At 40.1% G+C, this 16,489-nt stretch overlaps 1 protein-coding gene across 5 annotated transcripts in view; it reads left to right on the top strand.

The window, feature by feature from the left end:
• Positions 1–16,489, top strand: part of CACNB4 (calcium voltage-gated channel auxiliary subunit beta 4) — a 266,875-nt gene that overhangs the window by 201,549 nt on the left and 48,837 nt on the right. For all 5 annotated transcript variants that reach the window (XM_059052303.2, XM_067026037.1, XM_059052305.2 and 2 more), the window contains 2 exons: positions 12,104–12,223; positions 14,099–14,221. In XM_059052303.2, the coding sequence (XP_058908286.1) occupies positions 12,104–12,223; positions 14,099–14,221 (243 nt within the window). The remainder of the gene's footprint in view (positions 1–12,103; positions 12,224–14,098; positions 14,222–16,489) is intronic.

Below are 16,489 nucleotides of genomic sequence, written 5' to 3'. Positions count from 1 at the left end.
CCTTTGTCCATTGATTTGTTTGCAAATATTTTCTCCCATTCTGAGGGTTGTCTTTTCATCTTGTTTATAGTTTCCTTTGCTTTGCAAAAGCTTTTAAGTTTCATTAGGTCCCATTTGTTTACTTTTGTTTTTATTTCCATTACTCTAGGAGGTGGGTCAAAAAAGATCTTGCTGTGATATATGTCAAAGAGTGTTCTTCCTATGTTTTCCTCTAAGAATTTTATACTGTCCAGTCTTACATTTAGGTCTTTAATCCATTTTGAGTTTATTTTTGTGTATGGTGTTAGGGAGTGTTCTAATTTCATTCTTTTACATGTAGCTGTCCAGTTTTCCCAGCACCACTTATTGAAGAGGCTATCTTTGCTCCATTGTATATTGTGGCCTCCTTTCTCATAGATTAGGTGACCATAGGTGTATGGGTTTATCTCTGGGCTTTCTCTCCTGTTCCACTGATCTATATTTCTGTTTTTGTGCCAGTACCATACTGACTTGATTAGCTTTGTGGTATAGTCTAAAGTCAGGGAGTCTGATTCCTCCAGCTCTGTTTTTCTCCCTCAAGATTGCTTTAGCTAATCGGGGTCTTTTGTGTCTCCATACAAATTTTAAGATTTTTTTGTTCTAGTTCTCTAAAAAATGCCACTGGTAATTTGATAGGGAATGCATTGAATCTATAGATTGCTTTGTGTAGTATAGTCATTTTCACAATATTGATTCTTCCAATCCAAGAGCATGGTATATCTCTCTATCTGTGTCATCTTTAATTTCTTTCATCAGTGTCTTATAGTTTTCTGAGTACAGGTCTTTTACCTCCTTAGGTAGGTTTATTCCTGGGTATTTTATTCTTTTTGTTGCAGTGGTGAATGGGATTGTTTCCTTAATTTCTCTTTCTGATCTTCCATTGTTAGTGTATAGGAGTATAGATTTCTGTGCATTAATTTTGTATCCTGTAACTTTACCAGATTCATTGATTAGCTCTAGTAGTTTTCTGGTGGACTCTTTAGGATTCTCTATGTATAGTATCATGTCATCTGCAAACAGTGAAACTTTCACTTCTTCTTTTCCAATTTGTATTCCTTTTATTTCTTTTTCTTCTCTGATTGCCTTGGCTAGGACTTCCAAAACTATGTTGAATAGGAGTGGTGAGAGTGGACATCCTTGTCTTGTTCCTGATCTTAGAGGAAATGCTTTCAGTTTTTCACCATTGAGAATGATGTTTGCTGTGAGTTTGTCATATATGGCCTTCATTATGTTGTGGTAGGTTCCCTCTATATCCACTTTCTGAAGAGTGTTTATCATAAATGAGTGTTGAATTTTGTCAGAAGCTTTTTCTGCCCCTATTGAGATGATCATATGGTTTTTCTTCTTCAGTTTGTTAACATGGTGTATCACATTGATTGATTTGTGTATATTGAAGAATCCTTGCATCCCTGGGATAAATCCCACTTGATCATGGTGTATGATCCTTTTAATGTATTGTTGGATTCTGTTTGCTAGTATTTTACTGAGGATTTTTGCATCTATATTCATCAGTGATATTGGTCTGGAATTTTCTTTTTTTGTAGTATGTTTGTCTGGTTTGGGTATCAGGGTGATGGTGGCCTCATAGAACGAGTTTGGGAATGTTCCTTCCTCTGCAATTTTTTGGAAGAGTTTGAGAAGGATGGGTATTAGCTCTTCTCTAAATGTTTGAAAGAATTCACCTGTGAAGCCATCTGGTCCTGGACTTTTGTTTGTTGGAAGATTTTAATCACAGTTTCCATTTCAGAGCTTGTGATTGGTCTGTTCATATTTTCTATTTCTTCCTGGTTCAGACTCGGCAGGTTGTTCATTCCTAGAATTTGTCCATTTCTTCCAGGTTGTCGATTTTATTGGCATATAGTTGCTTGTAGTAATCTCTCATTATCCATTGTATTTCTACAGTGTCAGTTGTAACTTCTCTTTCATTTCTAATTTTATTGATTTGAGTCCTTTCCCTCTTTTTCTTGATGAGTTCTCCCAGACTCATTCTAATCAATAATTTTATCTCAACTTTTTTCTTTTTCGTTTGGTCCAAAAGTTTCCAACAACAACAAAAAAGCAGGTGTGGATTTCCTCTCTGACCACTTTGCATATAATAATGAGCTAATGGATAGGCCTGAAGGAAGGGAAGAGAAAACCTGAAAGTTTGATAGTCCCATCGTTAGGAATAGTTGATTGCATGTATTTTGATGTGAATTCAAATGAATTCTCTATCACCATGTACTTGAAGACCTAATTCCTGGCACTGGGAAGACATCTTTAAGAACAAATCTCAGAAGAATCTTAGAGATCATTCAAGAGATGCTCTGACCTGAAATGCAAGTCTTGGCTTCATTAGCGGATGGTTGGGTGACTTAGGGCATGCAGCCTGACCCGTCTGTGAGGGCTCTAAAGAGCTTTGGAGAGAAATCAAGATCGTTTACTGGGGAAAACATAGCATGGTTAGTAATTGTTAGTTCATTCTAAAAGCAGAGAGAGAGAGAGATTCTAGTGTCTTTAAGCCTGAAGCCTTAGTGATCTGCTCATCCAGCAGTGTCTACCAATACCTCAACTGGGCTTAGTTATTAGCTATTAGCAAGGGCTTTTGAGTCAGTGAGATCAGAGTTCACCATACTTGTCCAGCTGCATGACCTCGGGCAGATTATTGGTTTCTCCTGAATCTTGATTACTTCAGTGAGGATAATGAGCTCCACATCTTAACTATGGTGACGTTTAGATAACGTCTGTAAAGTGCTGCTTTATTCTGATTAAAGCCTCATTTCCTAGTTCCAAAGGTTGAACTAAGAATTTCCTCTAATCTAACAAGCTCCAACACAATTATCAGATGGGAGTCAAAAAAACAAGCCTTGTTTTCATTCCCCACTTCTGAACCCACTGGGGAGGAAGGACACTACCCAGGGAAGGTTATTGCTTTCACCACTCCAGATTCCATATAAAGTTGATCAATGCTGATGGGGAGGGCTGGGCACTATGTAGTCGCTGTCAAGGCCCCAAAGAGCAAAGGAGGAATAGCAAGTTTGTAAGGAATATAGCATCCTGGAGTACAGGTCTCATGACAGTAAGATGCTGGAGGATTCCTTCTTTGGAGGTAACTAGGGGTAGCTACGTGTGCATAAGGGTCCCACCAGACCTCTCATATACCCTAAATCAGTCACTGTCTTACAATTCAAAAATAACATTTATACCTAAATTTAAACTACTACATTAAGTTGCATCATCTTGTTTTTAACTTAAGACCTACAAGCTTCACAAATTTAGGAGATTAGTGGTCAAAGAGAAAAACTCACCCTAACCTAGGCTTTGTTGGGGCCCCTAGCCCTTTCAGAGGGCATATTCTTTTCCAAAAACCACAGTTAATAAAAGTGGTTAACACTAACCACACCTATCAAAACCATCATTTGAGGTTAAGGGAGGTAATTTCAAGCTACATAACTCTGTAAAAAAAAGTACATATTTATTTTCAAGCTACGTAACTCTGTAAAAAAAGTACACATTGTGTATATAAATGTGAATATCTATATACATAATATTAGTTTTTTAAAATTTCTCAAGGTAAAAATTCAAACTGTACAGAAAGATATAAAGTGTAATAAATGAAAGTTTGTTTTCTTCCTCCTGTGTGTGTGTGTGTGTGTGTATGTGTGTGCATACATATATATGTGTTATATAGAGACTCTCATTTATTTTAACACAATTTTAAAACAACATGCCAGATTATTTTACCATTTGATCTTGTGACTTAATTTTACATATACTTACTTAGAGGTCTATGTCATGCTTTTTAGTGTTTACATATTATTCTATGTGTGAATACACCCTACTTTAAAAAACATGTCTTCAATGGCTAACACTTAGGTTTTTATGATTTTTTGCTATCATATGCAATATTGCAGTGAATATTCTTGTATATACATTTATATATACATATCTGATATAGGTATATTTCTAGGGTAAATTTCTTCAGGTAGAATGGTTTGGTTAAAATTTATTTCTGTTTTATTTTGATTATTTTTACCTAATTACCTCCAGAAATATAAAACCAACTTACACTCATACCAACATATGTACCCTCACTAGTACGGGGTATTATCAAATGTTTTGATCTAATCAGTGAAAGTAGTATCATATTTTAAGTTCTATTTCTTTATGTAGGAAAGAGACAGAAGCCCTTTTCATGTGTTCAGTGTACATTCTTCTTCCTTTTTCTGTTTCCTAACTTTTTATTTTTTGCCATATTGGTGGGTGAAGAGGTAGGTTGTTCATCTTTTTCTTAGTACTTCATTAGTGGTCTTTGAATATGAAGAACGTTAAGCCCAGGTCACTTATGTGACAATTTTTTCTTTTTCTGTCGTTTGCCTTTTTGTATTTATTTTTTTCCCAGGTAAATATTTAAACTTTTTATGTAGTCAAATTAATCAGTCTTTTCATAGCTTCTGAACATTTTGTCATGCTACATTAAAACTATAGCCATAGTTTCTGCTAGCGCTAGTATAAATATATGTATATGTGTAAGAAATACCTAATGATATATCTATATAATTTTGCCTTTAAATATCTTCATCTGCAATTTATTTTTGTATAAGAAATCAAATAGAGATCTACCTTTTTTCCCGCAATTGGCCAGCTGAGTTTCCCAACATTGTTTATTGAATAATCACTCTTTTTCCATTGATTTGAAATGTTTCCAGTTATATACATATATTTTTAAAATTTATATTTATTTGTTTATTTTTGGCTGCATTGGGTCTTTGTTGATACATGTGGTCCTTCTCTAGTTGCAGCGAGCGGGGGCTTCTCTTTGTTGCCATGCACGGACTTCTCATTGCGGTGGCTTCTCCTGTTGTGGAGCACGGGCTCTAGGCACACAGACTTAAGTAGTTGTGGCACGTGGGCTCAGTAGTTGTGGCTCGCGGGCTCTAGAGCACAGGCTCAGTAGTTGTGATGCATAGGCTTAGTTGCTCCACAGCATGTGGGATCTTCCCGGACCAGGGCTCAAACCCGTGTCCCCTGCCTTGGCAGGCGAATTCTTAACCACTGCGCCACCAGGGAAGTCCCCCTGTTAAATATTAATTATCAATATATAGGGGTTGATTTGTGGACTCTTATTTCTTTGATCTTTGCTAGAACCAAACATTTTTAATTACTTCAGTTTTATAATGTTTTAATATCTATTTTTAAAAGGTTAATTCTCCTTTATCCTTTTTTTTTTACATTTTTTCTGAGAGATTTTTGAATATTAAGTTTTCCAAGTCACTTTCATATCATTTTGTCAAGTTAACATTGGTGTTCACTCTTCCTTCCAACATGGTTTCCAGCAACATCTGGAAGCCCAAAGTGTATACTCCCTTTGGGTGAAGTCTGGGCATTACCGGGCAGTCCATTTGTGTTTCTCTTCCTTCCCTTGAAACCTCCTTATTCACTTTTTCATTCAGTAATTAGTTCTGAACTCCTCCGAGGTGCAAAGCTCTGTGCTGGGGGCTCTGAGGACAACAAAAGTGGGGAAGACATGATCTCTGCCTGAAATGAAGTAGATGCTTCATTTTGGCCTCCGTCACATCTGCAGCCATCTCTGGGGAGGGGTTTCTATTCTTGATGCAATCAATATGCGTCCCTTTAATGAGAAACGTTATGAATACAAAATATTTTCAAAGAATGAAGGATAATTTTTCATCAAACCATTTCTGAGGCTACAGAAATGATACAGGAGAGGTTCAAGTCCTTCCCTTACTTTCTTCTACAGCAACCTATATTATTCCTCCCTTTATATGACAGAAGGAAAAGTCTTAAAAAAATTTTTTTTAAATACATGTAATTGCCTGGAGCTACTTTTGGGTGAAACATATTTACTGTTATCAGGTCTCTAATATGACTCTCAAGAAAATACACCACTACATAAAAGTAGTGTTTTGTGGGCTGCTTTGTAAACTACTCTGGGGGAATGTGAAGTGTCAGTCAGTCACTTTTCCAGAAGGGTCACAGACGCCCACATTTATAAGAAACCATTGGTGGCCTTATCACTATGCGGTTTTGCAGCTACCAGCAGCACATTCAGGATTTTCTGAGCAAATATATTCATTAGATTAGTGCAGCTTGAGCCACCGCCCTGGCATGAAGACCACGTGCTACGGCTGCTGCTTGTAGGTGTGGGTGCTGGGATCGGCCAGGTGTAGCTGCCCAGACACTCACCTGTGTCCCGTGGATTGGTCAGAAGCTCTCAGTTCTGACCAGGCAGCGCTGGTTCCGGGGGTGGCTGCTCAGTGTCCCATGATGTTGTTCTGTGACCTGTACAAAGTAAAGCTTGACTGCTTGAAGCCACCTTCTCCCAGCAGGCAGTCACTTTCCCTTTCCCAGAAGGAGAGTGAGCTCTATAAGCTCATCATCCGTACCATTAAAATAACATTCTTATTGTATACAAAATGTGATCATGACTTTTTTCAACTTCTGTTGCCCTTTAGTCTCACAGGGGGTTTTGATTGATTACTAATTGTGTTCATTGATGTAGCACTTCTTACATACTTGTATGATACCATGCACTGATTATCAGAGCAGTTTGGTGAAATAGGATCCATGTAAAGTAATCTTTATCTTTTGTTCTTCCCCCAGTGTATTAGGCCGAACCATATGAAACTGCAATCCTCATAGTAGCCCAAGCTAAGAGGAATCTGCCCCCTTTACCAACATCACCACTGATTTAACTTGCAGATCTGTTGTTAGCCCCACATTGCAACTTCTCCTTTCCCACAGGCTCCTAAATGGCCATGACTGACACAGATTTCCTTTTCATTTCCATCTGGGCCTTTTTGCCACCTCCCTCTTTATACTTATGAGGCCAATTGAAACTTTTCTGCTGTTATTGTATCGCCACTGATGGGTCTCCTTGGACAACCAATGAAAAGAAATACCTATCTATCATTTTGTGATATATGTAAGTCAAATCATTATGCTGTACACCTTAAATTTATACAGTGCTGTATGTCAATTATATCTCAATAAAAGTCAAAGAAAAAATGCAAAAAAAAAAAGAAAAAAGAAAAATACCTATCCGAAACCAGGCAATTGCAGCAGTTGCCAAACTAGTCAACATAATAAGAAGGATAGGTTGGCTAAGTTTTCTAAATAATATTACTTCCTTTTAAATAAATTACATAAAAACAGTTATAATAGAACCCATTAATTTGGATTCCACTAGTCAGATAATTTAGACAAAGCCTGCATTTTGTTTTTAACTACATATTGATATATAATTATAATTTAGTTATAAGATAAGAAGTAACCTGTAATAAGCAGTTTAACACAACTGGAGGAGTTATCACTTAAGAGAAAAAGAAAACTCATGGGAGCCTTAAAATCTCCTACTAATAACTAAAATGCTGAGTAAAAATCCTGTCATTAAAGCAGAAACTCAATGAAATTCACAAACCAAAACCTTTGATAATCTAGAGATACCATGTGAAGTTAGAAATAGCAAACATGTCTTTTGAAAAGCAGTCTCCAGTTTATTTTCCATGATCTAAGAATGTCATTTCTTTACTTGCATCCATCGTTCCTAGCGAGTGAGATTTTGGTGTACGATCTATGTTAACAAAATATTGCAGACTGTTGTTTTCTTTTAGTGAAGGTGACTAAAATGTTAGACTTTTTAATGTAAGTTTGCACCACATTTTGTAGAGGAAATTTTAAAAATGATTCTGCCCATACCCCTGCACCCTGCAATGTGCCCTATGATAGTGGCATGGAGGGAAGTTCTTATTGCCTGTTTGAGCCTCAGATGCCTCATCTATAAAATGGGGATAATCGTAACCTACTCTGTAGTGTTGATGTGATCATCTAAAGTTCATAAGTTAGTGACTCACATAAAGTAAGGGATGAGTAAGCATTCATTCTCTTTCCTTTCCGTTTATGGCCTTTTCTGAACATATTTCTTTGCTGCCCTTGACTGCTCTTTGAAGCCTAAAATTGGAGCTTAGTCGGATTAATTGCTGGTCTTCTGTCCAATAAAAGTGGACTGCAGAACTTGCCTTCTTTCAACCAACATATTTGAAGACCTTCTGTTTACAAGACACGGTACAATGTACCTTAGAGCAAAGTTAAGTTTTCATCTCTGAGGCATAATTTCAAAAGTTCCTCGTTCTGCCAAAGTGCTGATAATGTACACATTATCCAGTGCTCGGGATTAGGGCACTGAAAACCATAATTCTAAAAAAAAAAAAAAAAATCTCACGTTATGGGGGGGTGGGTCTGCTAACAACATCACACCCAGTTAGCATAAACCTTGATCAATTAACCAACCACCCTAGAAGAACTTGAAATCATGGAACAAAGAATACATTTTGATGGGAGCGAGAGTGTCTTTCTTTCAATGAAGTTGAGGTTCTGCTATGTTCTAGACACTGCCCAGGCGTATCTACTTGGAGACATAGCCTGGACCCTGCTAGGCTGGGTGGGGGCCCTTGCAAAGAGCTCTGGACATGTTTGGTGAAGGGGGTGGAGGAGAAGAAAGCATCTGCAAGAAAGTGAGGGGCTATCCTGTAAAGATACATGTTGCCTACGAGACCTTTTTGTCTAGGGCAGCCTCACGAGGGGGCTCTTTACCTATCCACCCTGGGAAATCTGGGAAAGTAATCAAGAAAAAGCTTTGTCCCTTCTACATTGTGGAAAAGTGCATTGCAAACTCAGTGGAAGGAAACAAGCTCACATCCGTTGGGAGTGATATGTGTCTCTGGACATTCCACTTTCACTTAGTCCACTTAATGCAACTATCAAAATACCAGATTTACATCAAGTTTAACATTCACTTGTCTGATCTGGAAGGGCTGACATTTGGAGTATGCACCACTGCACAGCCCCATGTGGTAGCCACTAGTTAACATGTGGGTATCTGCCTTTAAATTAATTAAAGTGAAATAAAATTTTAAACATTTAAAAATTAAATAAGTTCAGTTCTTCCTCTGGCCAGGCACATTTCAAGTGCTCCATAAGCACATGTGGCTAGTGGCTACCATACTGAACAGCACCCATACAGAATATCCATCATTGCAGAAAGTTCTCTTGGACAACACTGGTTTTGTTTGTGCCATTACTATGCTTGTATGCTATGCTATACTATGGCATCTTAGTAATTCTCCAAAATAACCCTGAAGGGTTCATTCCTATTTTGCCAATGAGGATAGAATCTCAGAAAAGTTAAGCACCTCTCCTCTCACATTCTTGCCACTGTCTGACTGGACTCCTGTCTGTAACTCTCTATCAACCAGTTGAAACAAATCAAATAAAAATCAATAGAAACAAGAAACCAGTTCTGTGCCAAGCCAGCAGAACATGTCCATGGGCCAAATTTGGGCTCTTGATATTGGATCTCTGCTAGCCCTAGGACCTTGAGAGACAGCAGCAATGATTTCCATATTCAGAGAAATATAGACATCATTGAAAGAAAAAAAAAATCAAGAAACCAAAAACAGAGTAAATGCTGTGAATCTCACACTGTAATTATGAAGATAAATATCACAGTGCTTTATTTTTCCCTCTACCAATATTCTTAGAATATTGTGTGCTTTTACATACTTGGCAATAGTAGAACTTATTAAGTAATTTCGAAATTCTTTACAGTCTTGTTCACATTTCAAAATAAAGTTTATTTGCAGGAGCCCTTGAGTCACTCCTTGTGTGCGCAGATGATTGAATGCCAGGATTTGAAAAATCGTTAACGGAGTTTTCAGGAAATTAGCCATCTTCTAGTGTCAACAGTGGATTGTGTATTTTAGCTGTTTGACTCACTGCTCCGCTGGGCAGCCTGCTTTCTTGTGAACTGCAGTCGTTAGCCTTCCTGAGCACGTGTTTTCAAAACAAATGCCTCCTTCCTGACTTCCTGCATCGTAATCACTTTATAGTCCAGACACCTTCGCAGACATCTAACACCTTAAAATGGTCTACCACACGCATCACACTTCAGCAAAGCATTGCCTGGAACTAACACAAAACCATTTTCATATATTTTTGGGAAACATTGTTTCCCTCCTCTCTTACTCTGGATTTTATGCAGGTATACCTAAATTTGGACAAAAGATTTATGCTGATAGAACTCTCTTGTTTTAAAGGACTTCAAGGTAGCTCTTTTTTAAGCAATGAAGTCATCTATAAAATAGTTACCCTGTACTTACTTATTTTGTAGGTCCAGATTTTTCCCCAGTAGATTTGCACAAAGGAGTTTGGTTATAACTGGGGTAGCAAATGCATTTCCTCTGTAAAGGGCACTTTCAAAAGCACTGCATAAAGTGCATGGATATGGACACACTGCAGTTATCAAACTTATAGTGTAATCATTTTGCAATATATAAATGTATCAAATCAACACATTGTATACCTTAAACTTGCACAGTGTTAGATGTCAATTATATCTTAATAAAGCTGGGGAAAAAAACTTACCGTGTTTTCTATGCAGCAAATACAATAAAAAAGGATACTGTACATTTCAAGATGGGCAACTTACTTGCATATGTAAGTAAGCTGAAAAATGATTAGAATCTCTTAACTCTTTTTTTTTTAAATCAAGGTAGAAATACCAGCACTAGGAAACAGAAATGAGAATGTCTATTTATTGTGTGCCTACTATGTGCCAGGTCCTAGAGTAAGTATTTTAATATCAAGTCCAGCTCACTGTAGGGTTTGAAACTGCTGGCTGTACGGTTGGATTACCCGTGTTTGAATCCCAGCTTACCCACTGCACTAAGGATTCCGTGAGATAAGGTGTGCAAAGCATCTAGCCCCACGCTGGTGTGACAGCCAGGGCTCAATAATCAGGTATTCATTATATCCTATTCCATTTAGTCCTGTGAAGTAAACCACATCCCCATTTTACAGAAGAGGAGACTGAGTCTTAGAGTGGTCTAGGAACTTGTATAAAGTTTTCAAAAGTGGGTTGCAGAGTTAGAATTTAGAACTGGGGTTCTACTGGGCATTCTGATAAAACTCTAACCAGGAATTATTGTTCTAGGCTGCCAGGAAAATCTGTGCTGGGATTTTTTTTACGGTGGGAAAGACTACCCCAGCTAAAATGACACCCTCTACTGAGACAAAGCTACCCTTACAGGCAGCAAATTCACAAATAATGTATAAACAAAGAAACCCTAACATTTCTAAGTTTAGAAAAAACTTTCAAAGTGCCCGTTTCAGCAGTCAGCCATTCTTAGAGTTCCTTTTTTTGCAGTGGGTAGCAAATTCTCAGTTATATGGATAAGCATACACCTTTTTAGAATCTGTACCTGGTTTATGAAACATGCCAAATACACCAGTTTTATCAATACGTCTGCTGTGTAAATATCATCTACACAAATATCAACTTCTAATGCCAGCTTAAAGGAAATTGTAAGAATGATGTTCTTTTAGCAAGCAGAAAACAAACTTCTGGGGTGTTTGTTTTTGTTTTTAACTTTTCAGCTGCTGTGGTTTTCATCTCTTCTTATGGCATGAGCACCGAGTGATGTCCACTGCCCGAAATTCCTTGGCCCCATGAGTCAGGCTGGATTTCATTATTGTTCAAATAGTCCTTCTAGGAATGGGCTTCAGTTGAGGACATCCTTGTTCAATGGCGTTGACAATGGAACTGAAAATCATTTTACTAATTCAGGTTGCTGCTTTGCTGTGTTGAAATCTTAAATTGATCATCTGTAATCCAAGATATGGGTAGGAGGAGTTACTCTTTTAATAGGCTAAATCTCTTACTCCTTTAAATCTGTATATAAAAGAGAGAATGGAATGAAATTTCAGTTCCACAAGTTGATATGGGCTTAATATAAAGATAGCACAAAACAAGAAGAATTGGGGCTGAACATCACATAATTTTCATTGCAGTTTACTTTCTAGCACTTAATCTAGTCAAAATATTTCCCTTCATAACATTGCTACCTTCCGAATTACTCAGATGCTTAACTATATTCTGCCATCTAAATTTATGTCTGCAATAAGGCATAGAGCGTATTTATCAAATTCTATGCAAGTGAGAAGAACCCACTCCAGGATGCTGTTAGATGTGATGATTTAAGAAGCTCCACATCACCTCCTTCAAGCTACTCCGGGTTTTCCTTTCCAGGGTTCAGCGGATTCCTACACGAGCAGGCCGTCTGACTCTGATGTCTCTCTGGAAGAGGATCGGGAAGCAATTCGGCAAGAAAGAGAGCAGCAGGCGGCCATCCAGCTTGAGAGAGCAAAGGTGACGTTCTTGCCCCTCTTGGGTTCCAAAGTGGCATGTTGCTCAGCAGGTATCAGCTGCTCTTCCCCTGCCTCAGATTTCTCTGGAGTAATCATTTTATGATCATTCTGATAAGGCACCAGATTGCAAGGCTCCATGATCTGTTCACCCGTGATAGTAACATTCTCAGGGAGCCATATCCTGAGACACGGACCCCTTCAACTACCTTTTGTGTTTGGTTTGGTGGTGAAAATTCTTGGTCATCTTCTAACTTAGCGATTGTGCCCCATATCCAGCTTGCCCCTCCCAGTGTTGTTAGAGGGCCTCCCAAGGAGCCAGCGTGCTTGTCCCGTTCTCCATGACAGCAGCCTTCATTGCAGGCCACACGTGCATAATTGGTCAGTGGGTCTCCCTGTTGGTGTCTCTGTGCTTCCCTCTTGGTTTCAAGCTCCCACCTCAAGTTCACCGTTCAGAGCTTTGAACAACGATTAGCATTTCAGCAAAGATGAGCAATGAAAGGCTTTGCCGCAAGAGACCTTCAGATAGTCCACAGGGAGGGGCCCCCATAGGAATCCCTGCCCCGATAGGAGGCAACAAAGAACAAATTGCATTTTTGAATGTTAGACCTGAGTCACTAGAGATCTCCCATGCTATGTCTTTCAGGCTTTTTTTTTTTTTTTTTTTTTTTTTTTTTGAGCACAGACACCTTTTGTCAAATGAAATTTTATGCGCAGTAACAGGTATAACATGTTCCTGGTCAGTCTCTCCTCCTTGCCCTTCACGATAGACTCTTAAAGCATATTGATCTAGTCTTTCTAATTTTTAGGAGAAAAAAAAAAAAAGGAAGCTCAGATAAAGTGAGCTCCTTGCCTTTTCTATTTTTACAGTAAAATGTTTAAAAGAGCTGGAAGAGGAGAATAAGGCGGGTTCACGAGGCATCTTCCTTTGCTTCCACACCCGTGATAACCTGTGCTGGTTGGCGGAAGGGGGTTGGAGCAGCACCCGGGAAAGGACATCAGTGAGACTCTTAACTCGGATCCTGCCTCAGTACTCTTGCTCCCCAGGCATGGTCCCAGCACGAATAAATGAGCCCATAACAGAGCAGTCCGGGATTGCTGGAAACTGGTGTTCTTACTTGTGGCTAATTTTTGTTTTAGGTTTCTCTCAGAGTCTATTTTGTGGCCGTTGTGGTCACCCAGATGTCGGCAGCAGCGCTGTGAGCTTAGGCTGGTGGCTTACTTAACCTCAGCCGAGCTGCACTAGCCCAAGAGCACTTTGCTGCGGAGGAATCTGTCTAAAAAAAGTTTCAGAAGCAGCTTTTGTTAGCTAGGGAGGAGGTGATGCGTGAGCAGCTCCGCCCTTCCTGTCTACTCCGACCGACCGGGGCTTTCTTTCTTTTCCCTGGCAGGACAAGGTATTCTATTGAGTGGGATCCCGCAGGTTTTCAGACCTAAGGCTCTTTCAAAAATATTTATTTTAACCCTCCACCACCTTTTTATTTAAGACCCAGCACACATTTCCTGTATGCCAAGGTGGAGGCGTCTGTTACCATTTAAAATAATAAACATGAGTTTTATGACTAGAGGCCAAAGCAGACTGCCCCTCCCGCCTTTCCATCCCTTCCCCCCAAATTTTAGGGCATGATTCTTTGGGATGTTGGAAAGTACGACAGGAGGGGGAAACATGGTTGGGCTGATAGGACTGAATTCTCTTCAGAGCCCTTCCTGCAGATTTCTCACTGCTGCCTGGAAATGTGGAACCCAGTTGAGATCCCTCTTTGGAAAGTGATTTCCCTTACTGCCCGGTACTATGCATTATATCTGGTTCTACATTTCAGTGTGAAAAATCCTCGTCTGTCTTCCTCCCTCCATCCTTATTCCATGGTTCTGTTCCCAGTCCAAACCTGTAGCATTTGCTGTGAAGACAAATGTGAGCTACTGTGGTGCCTTGGATGAGGATGTCCCTGTTCCAAGCACGGCCATCTCCTTTGACGCCAAGGACTTTCTACACATTAAAGAGGTAAATGTAGGGCACTCTGTATCCCCTAACCTGCTGCAAGGCCAAGGCCAGGAATCAGCTCTGAGCCAAACTAAATGGAGAGGAGCCCTGAAGCTGCCAATGTGTTACCTCATTTAATTGGCTAAGCCTTCCAATTCTATTCCTTCTCACCGAGATTTGGAAGCCTGAGATCATTGCTTACATTATCACACATTTAAAACATTGAATCACAATCATCAGAGGATCGATTTAGGATAGACCTGTGGTCCTCTGGCCACCTTTTAATCACCTAACATGACAGATCCATCCATTGACAGAGATCAGTGGATCCAGTTTAGGGAAACGTGAGTTTGGTGGCATGGTGCCTACCCAGAAGGCACCATTTACAAGGGATGTTGTAATTATAAACATCTGGATTATTGTCCCGTGGACCTTGACCTCCAGACCAACACTACAGAGTACAATAATTAAATTGTTAAAGCTAAGAGAAGGGCAGAGGACTTTGGGAAACAGAAACCTTGAGGGATTGAGCACTTGAGGCCTCGCACCTTGAAAGATGGAATAGTGACATCAAAAACTTCCATTTACTCAACCTGGGTGTATTGAAATCCTCCTTCATGTCAGACATCGTGCTGGGCATTTGGGGACCAGAGCTGAAGGTCCACTGTCCCCTCGGCCGGGGAGCTCAGAGTCTGGTGGGGGAGACAGACTCTAGTGCATAGTTTCTGCATGGGTTGAGAAGTGCTGTTACCGTAAAATTGAATGGGTGTTGTGGAAGCCCAAAGAAAGAGCAGGAGGGACCATCCGGCTCAGGAAGAGGAGGATGGCGGGGCTGGAAAGCTCTTCAGAAGTGGTGAAGCCTGAGTTCAGGCTGGGGTGAGGGGTGGCGGTTTCAGGTGGAAGGGACAGCCAGGGGCAAGGAGCACAGCACTGGCTGGAGGGCGGTAAGCGGGGAGTGGTACAGGGGACGGGCCACGTCAGAGAGGCAGGGACCAGATGAGAAAGGACCTTGTAGGCCATGGCAAGGAGGCTGGACTCGATCACCAGGCAGTGGGCTGGAGAGGAATTTTAAATACAGGACGGATGTGACCAGCCTCTTATCTTAACCTGGTGACTCTGATGGCCGAGGGAGTACTGCAGAGGCTGGGGAGACATGGTAAGTCTAGACAGTGGCTGAAGCAGAGATGATAGAAAGAGGAGCAGCTTGGAGAGAGAGTTAAGAGGCAAATAGACCAGATTGGAAGATTTCACATGGTGGGGGAGGGGGGATAGTGGAGAAAGAGAGATGAAGAGAAATGAAGGATGGAGGGCAGTTTTTCTAGCTCACCTGAAAGGGCTGAGGGTGGTGTCAGCTACCAAAATAAAGAAGGCCGAGAGGGGAGAAGATTTGTGACAGGGGTGATGTGATTGTAAATTTGCTATTAGGTGCACTGTGTCTGGGGAACTGAGAACCTCCCATGGAGTTACTCAATGGGCCTTTCCCCACATAATCTGGAGGCCAGAGGAGAGGAATTGCAGTTTGCTCTTCCTAAGTGCTTTGAGTTGAAAAGGAGGACAGGTTTTAGCCAGGAGAAGGCAGCATAGAGTTGAGGGAGTGTTTGGACAAGTTTATTTGCTTTTTTTGGTTTTTTTTAGGATGGGAAAGATTTAAATATGTTTTCCATGCTGAGATGTTGAACGCAGTGATATATATGGGAAGGAAAAGACCTAACTGATTGAATGAGGGGCTGGAGTAGAGGGAAGGAGATGGCATCCAGAATATTGGCACAAGAAGTAGGCTGGGTCAGGAGGAAAGTCTTGCCTTCCTTGAACTTCCCTGTTCTGCACAGAATTTTCCAGTGGGGCTGGAGGTGTACATTGGAGGACATTCCTACTTGATAGTCTCCATTGGCTCTGCTGGAAAGGAGCCATTAGAAATTGGATCTTAGAAAACGGGGAGTGGATATAATGGTGGATACATGTCATTACACATTTGTCAAAACCCATAGAAGGTACAACATGACTCTGGGTGAGAATGATGCGTCATTGTAGGTTCATCATTGTAACAAATGTACCACTCTAGTGTGGGATGTTGGTAGTGGGGGAGGTTATGCATGTGTGGAGGCAGGGGTATATGGGAACTCTCTGTACTTTTCCCACAATTCTGCTATGAACCTAGAACTGCTCTTAAAAATAAAGTTTAGTAATTAAAAAACATTTTTAAAAAAGAAAAAGGAGAGTGTAAGAGTGGAACAATAAAGTGAAACCTGACCCTGAGGAGCCTGAGGAATGTGAAAAACATAAACCTGT

The sequence above is a fragment of the Kogia breviceps genome, chromosome 2 (assembly GCF_026419965.1).
Source record: "Kogia breviceps isolate mKogBre1 chromosome 2, mKogBre1 haplotype 1, whole genome shotgun sequence".
Lineage (NCBI taxonomy): Eukaryota > Metazoa > Chordata > Mammalia > Artiodactyla > Physeteridae > Kogia > Kogia breviceps.
Note: the sequence above shows the minus strand (reverse complement) of the source record. Positions and strands in the feature narration are given on the sequence as shown.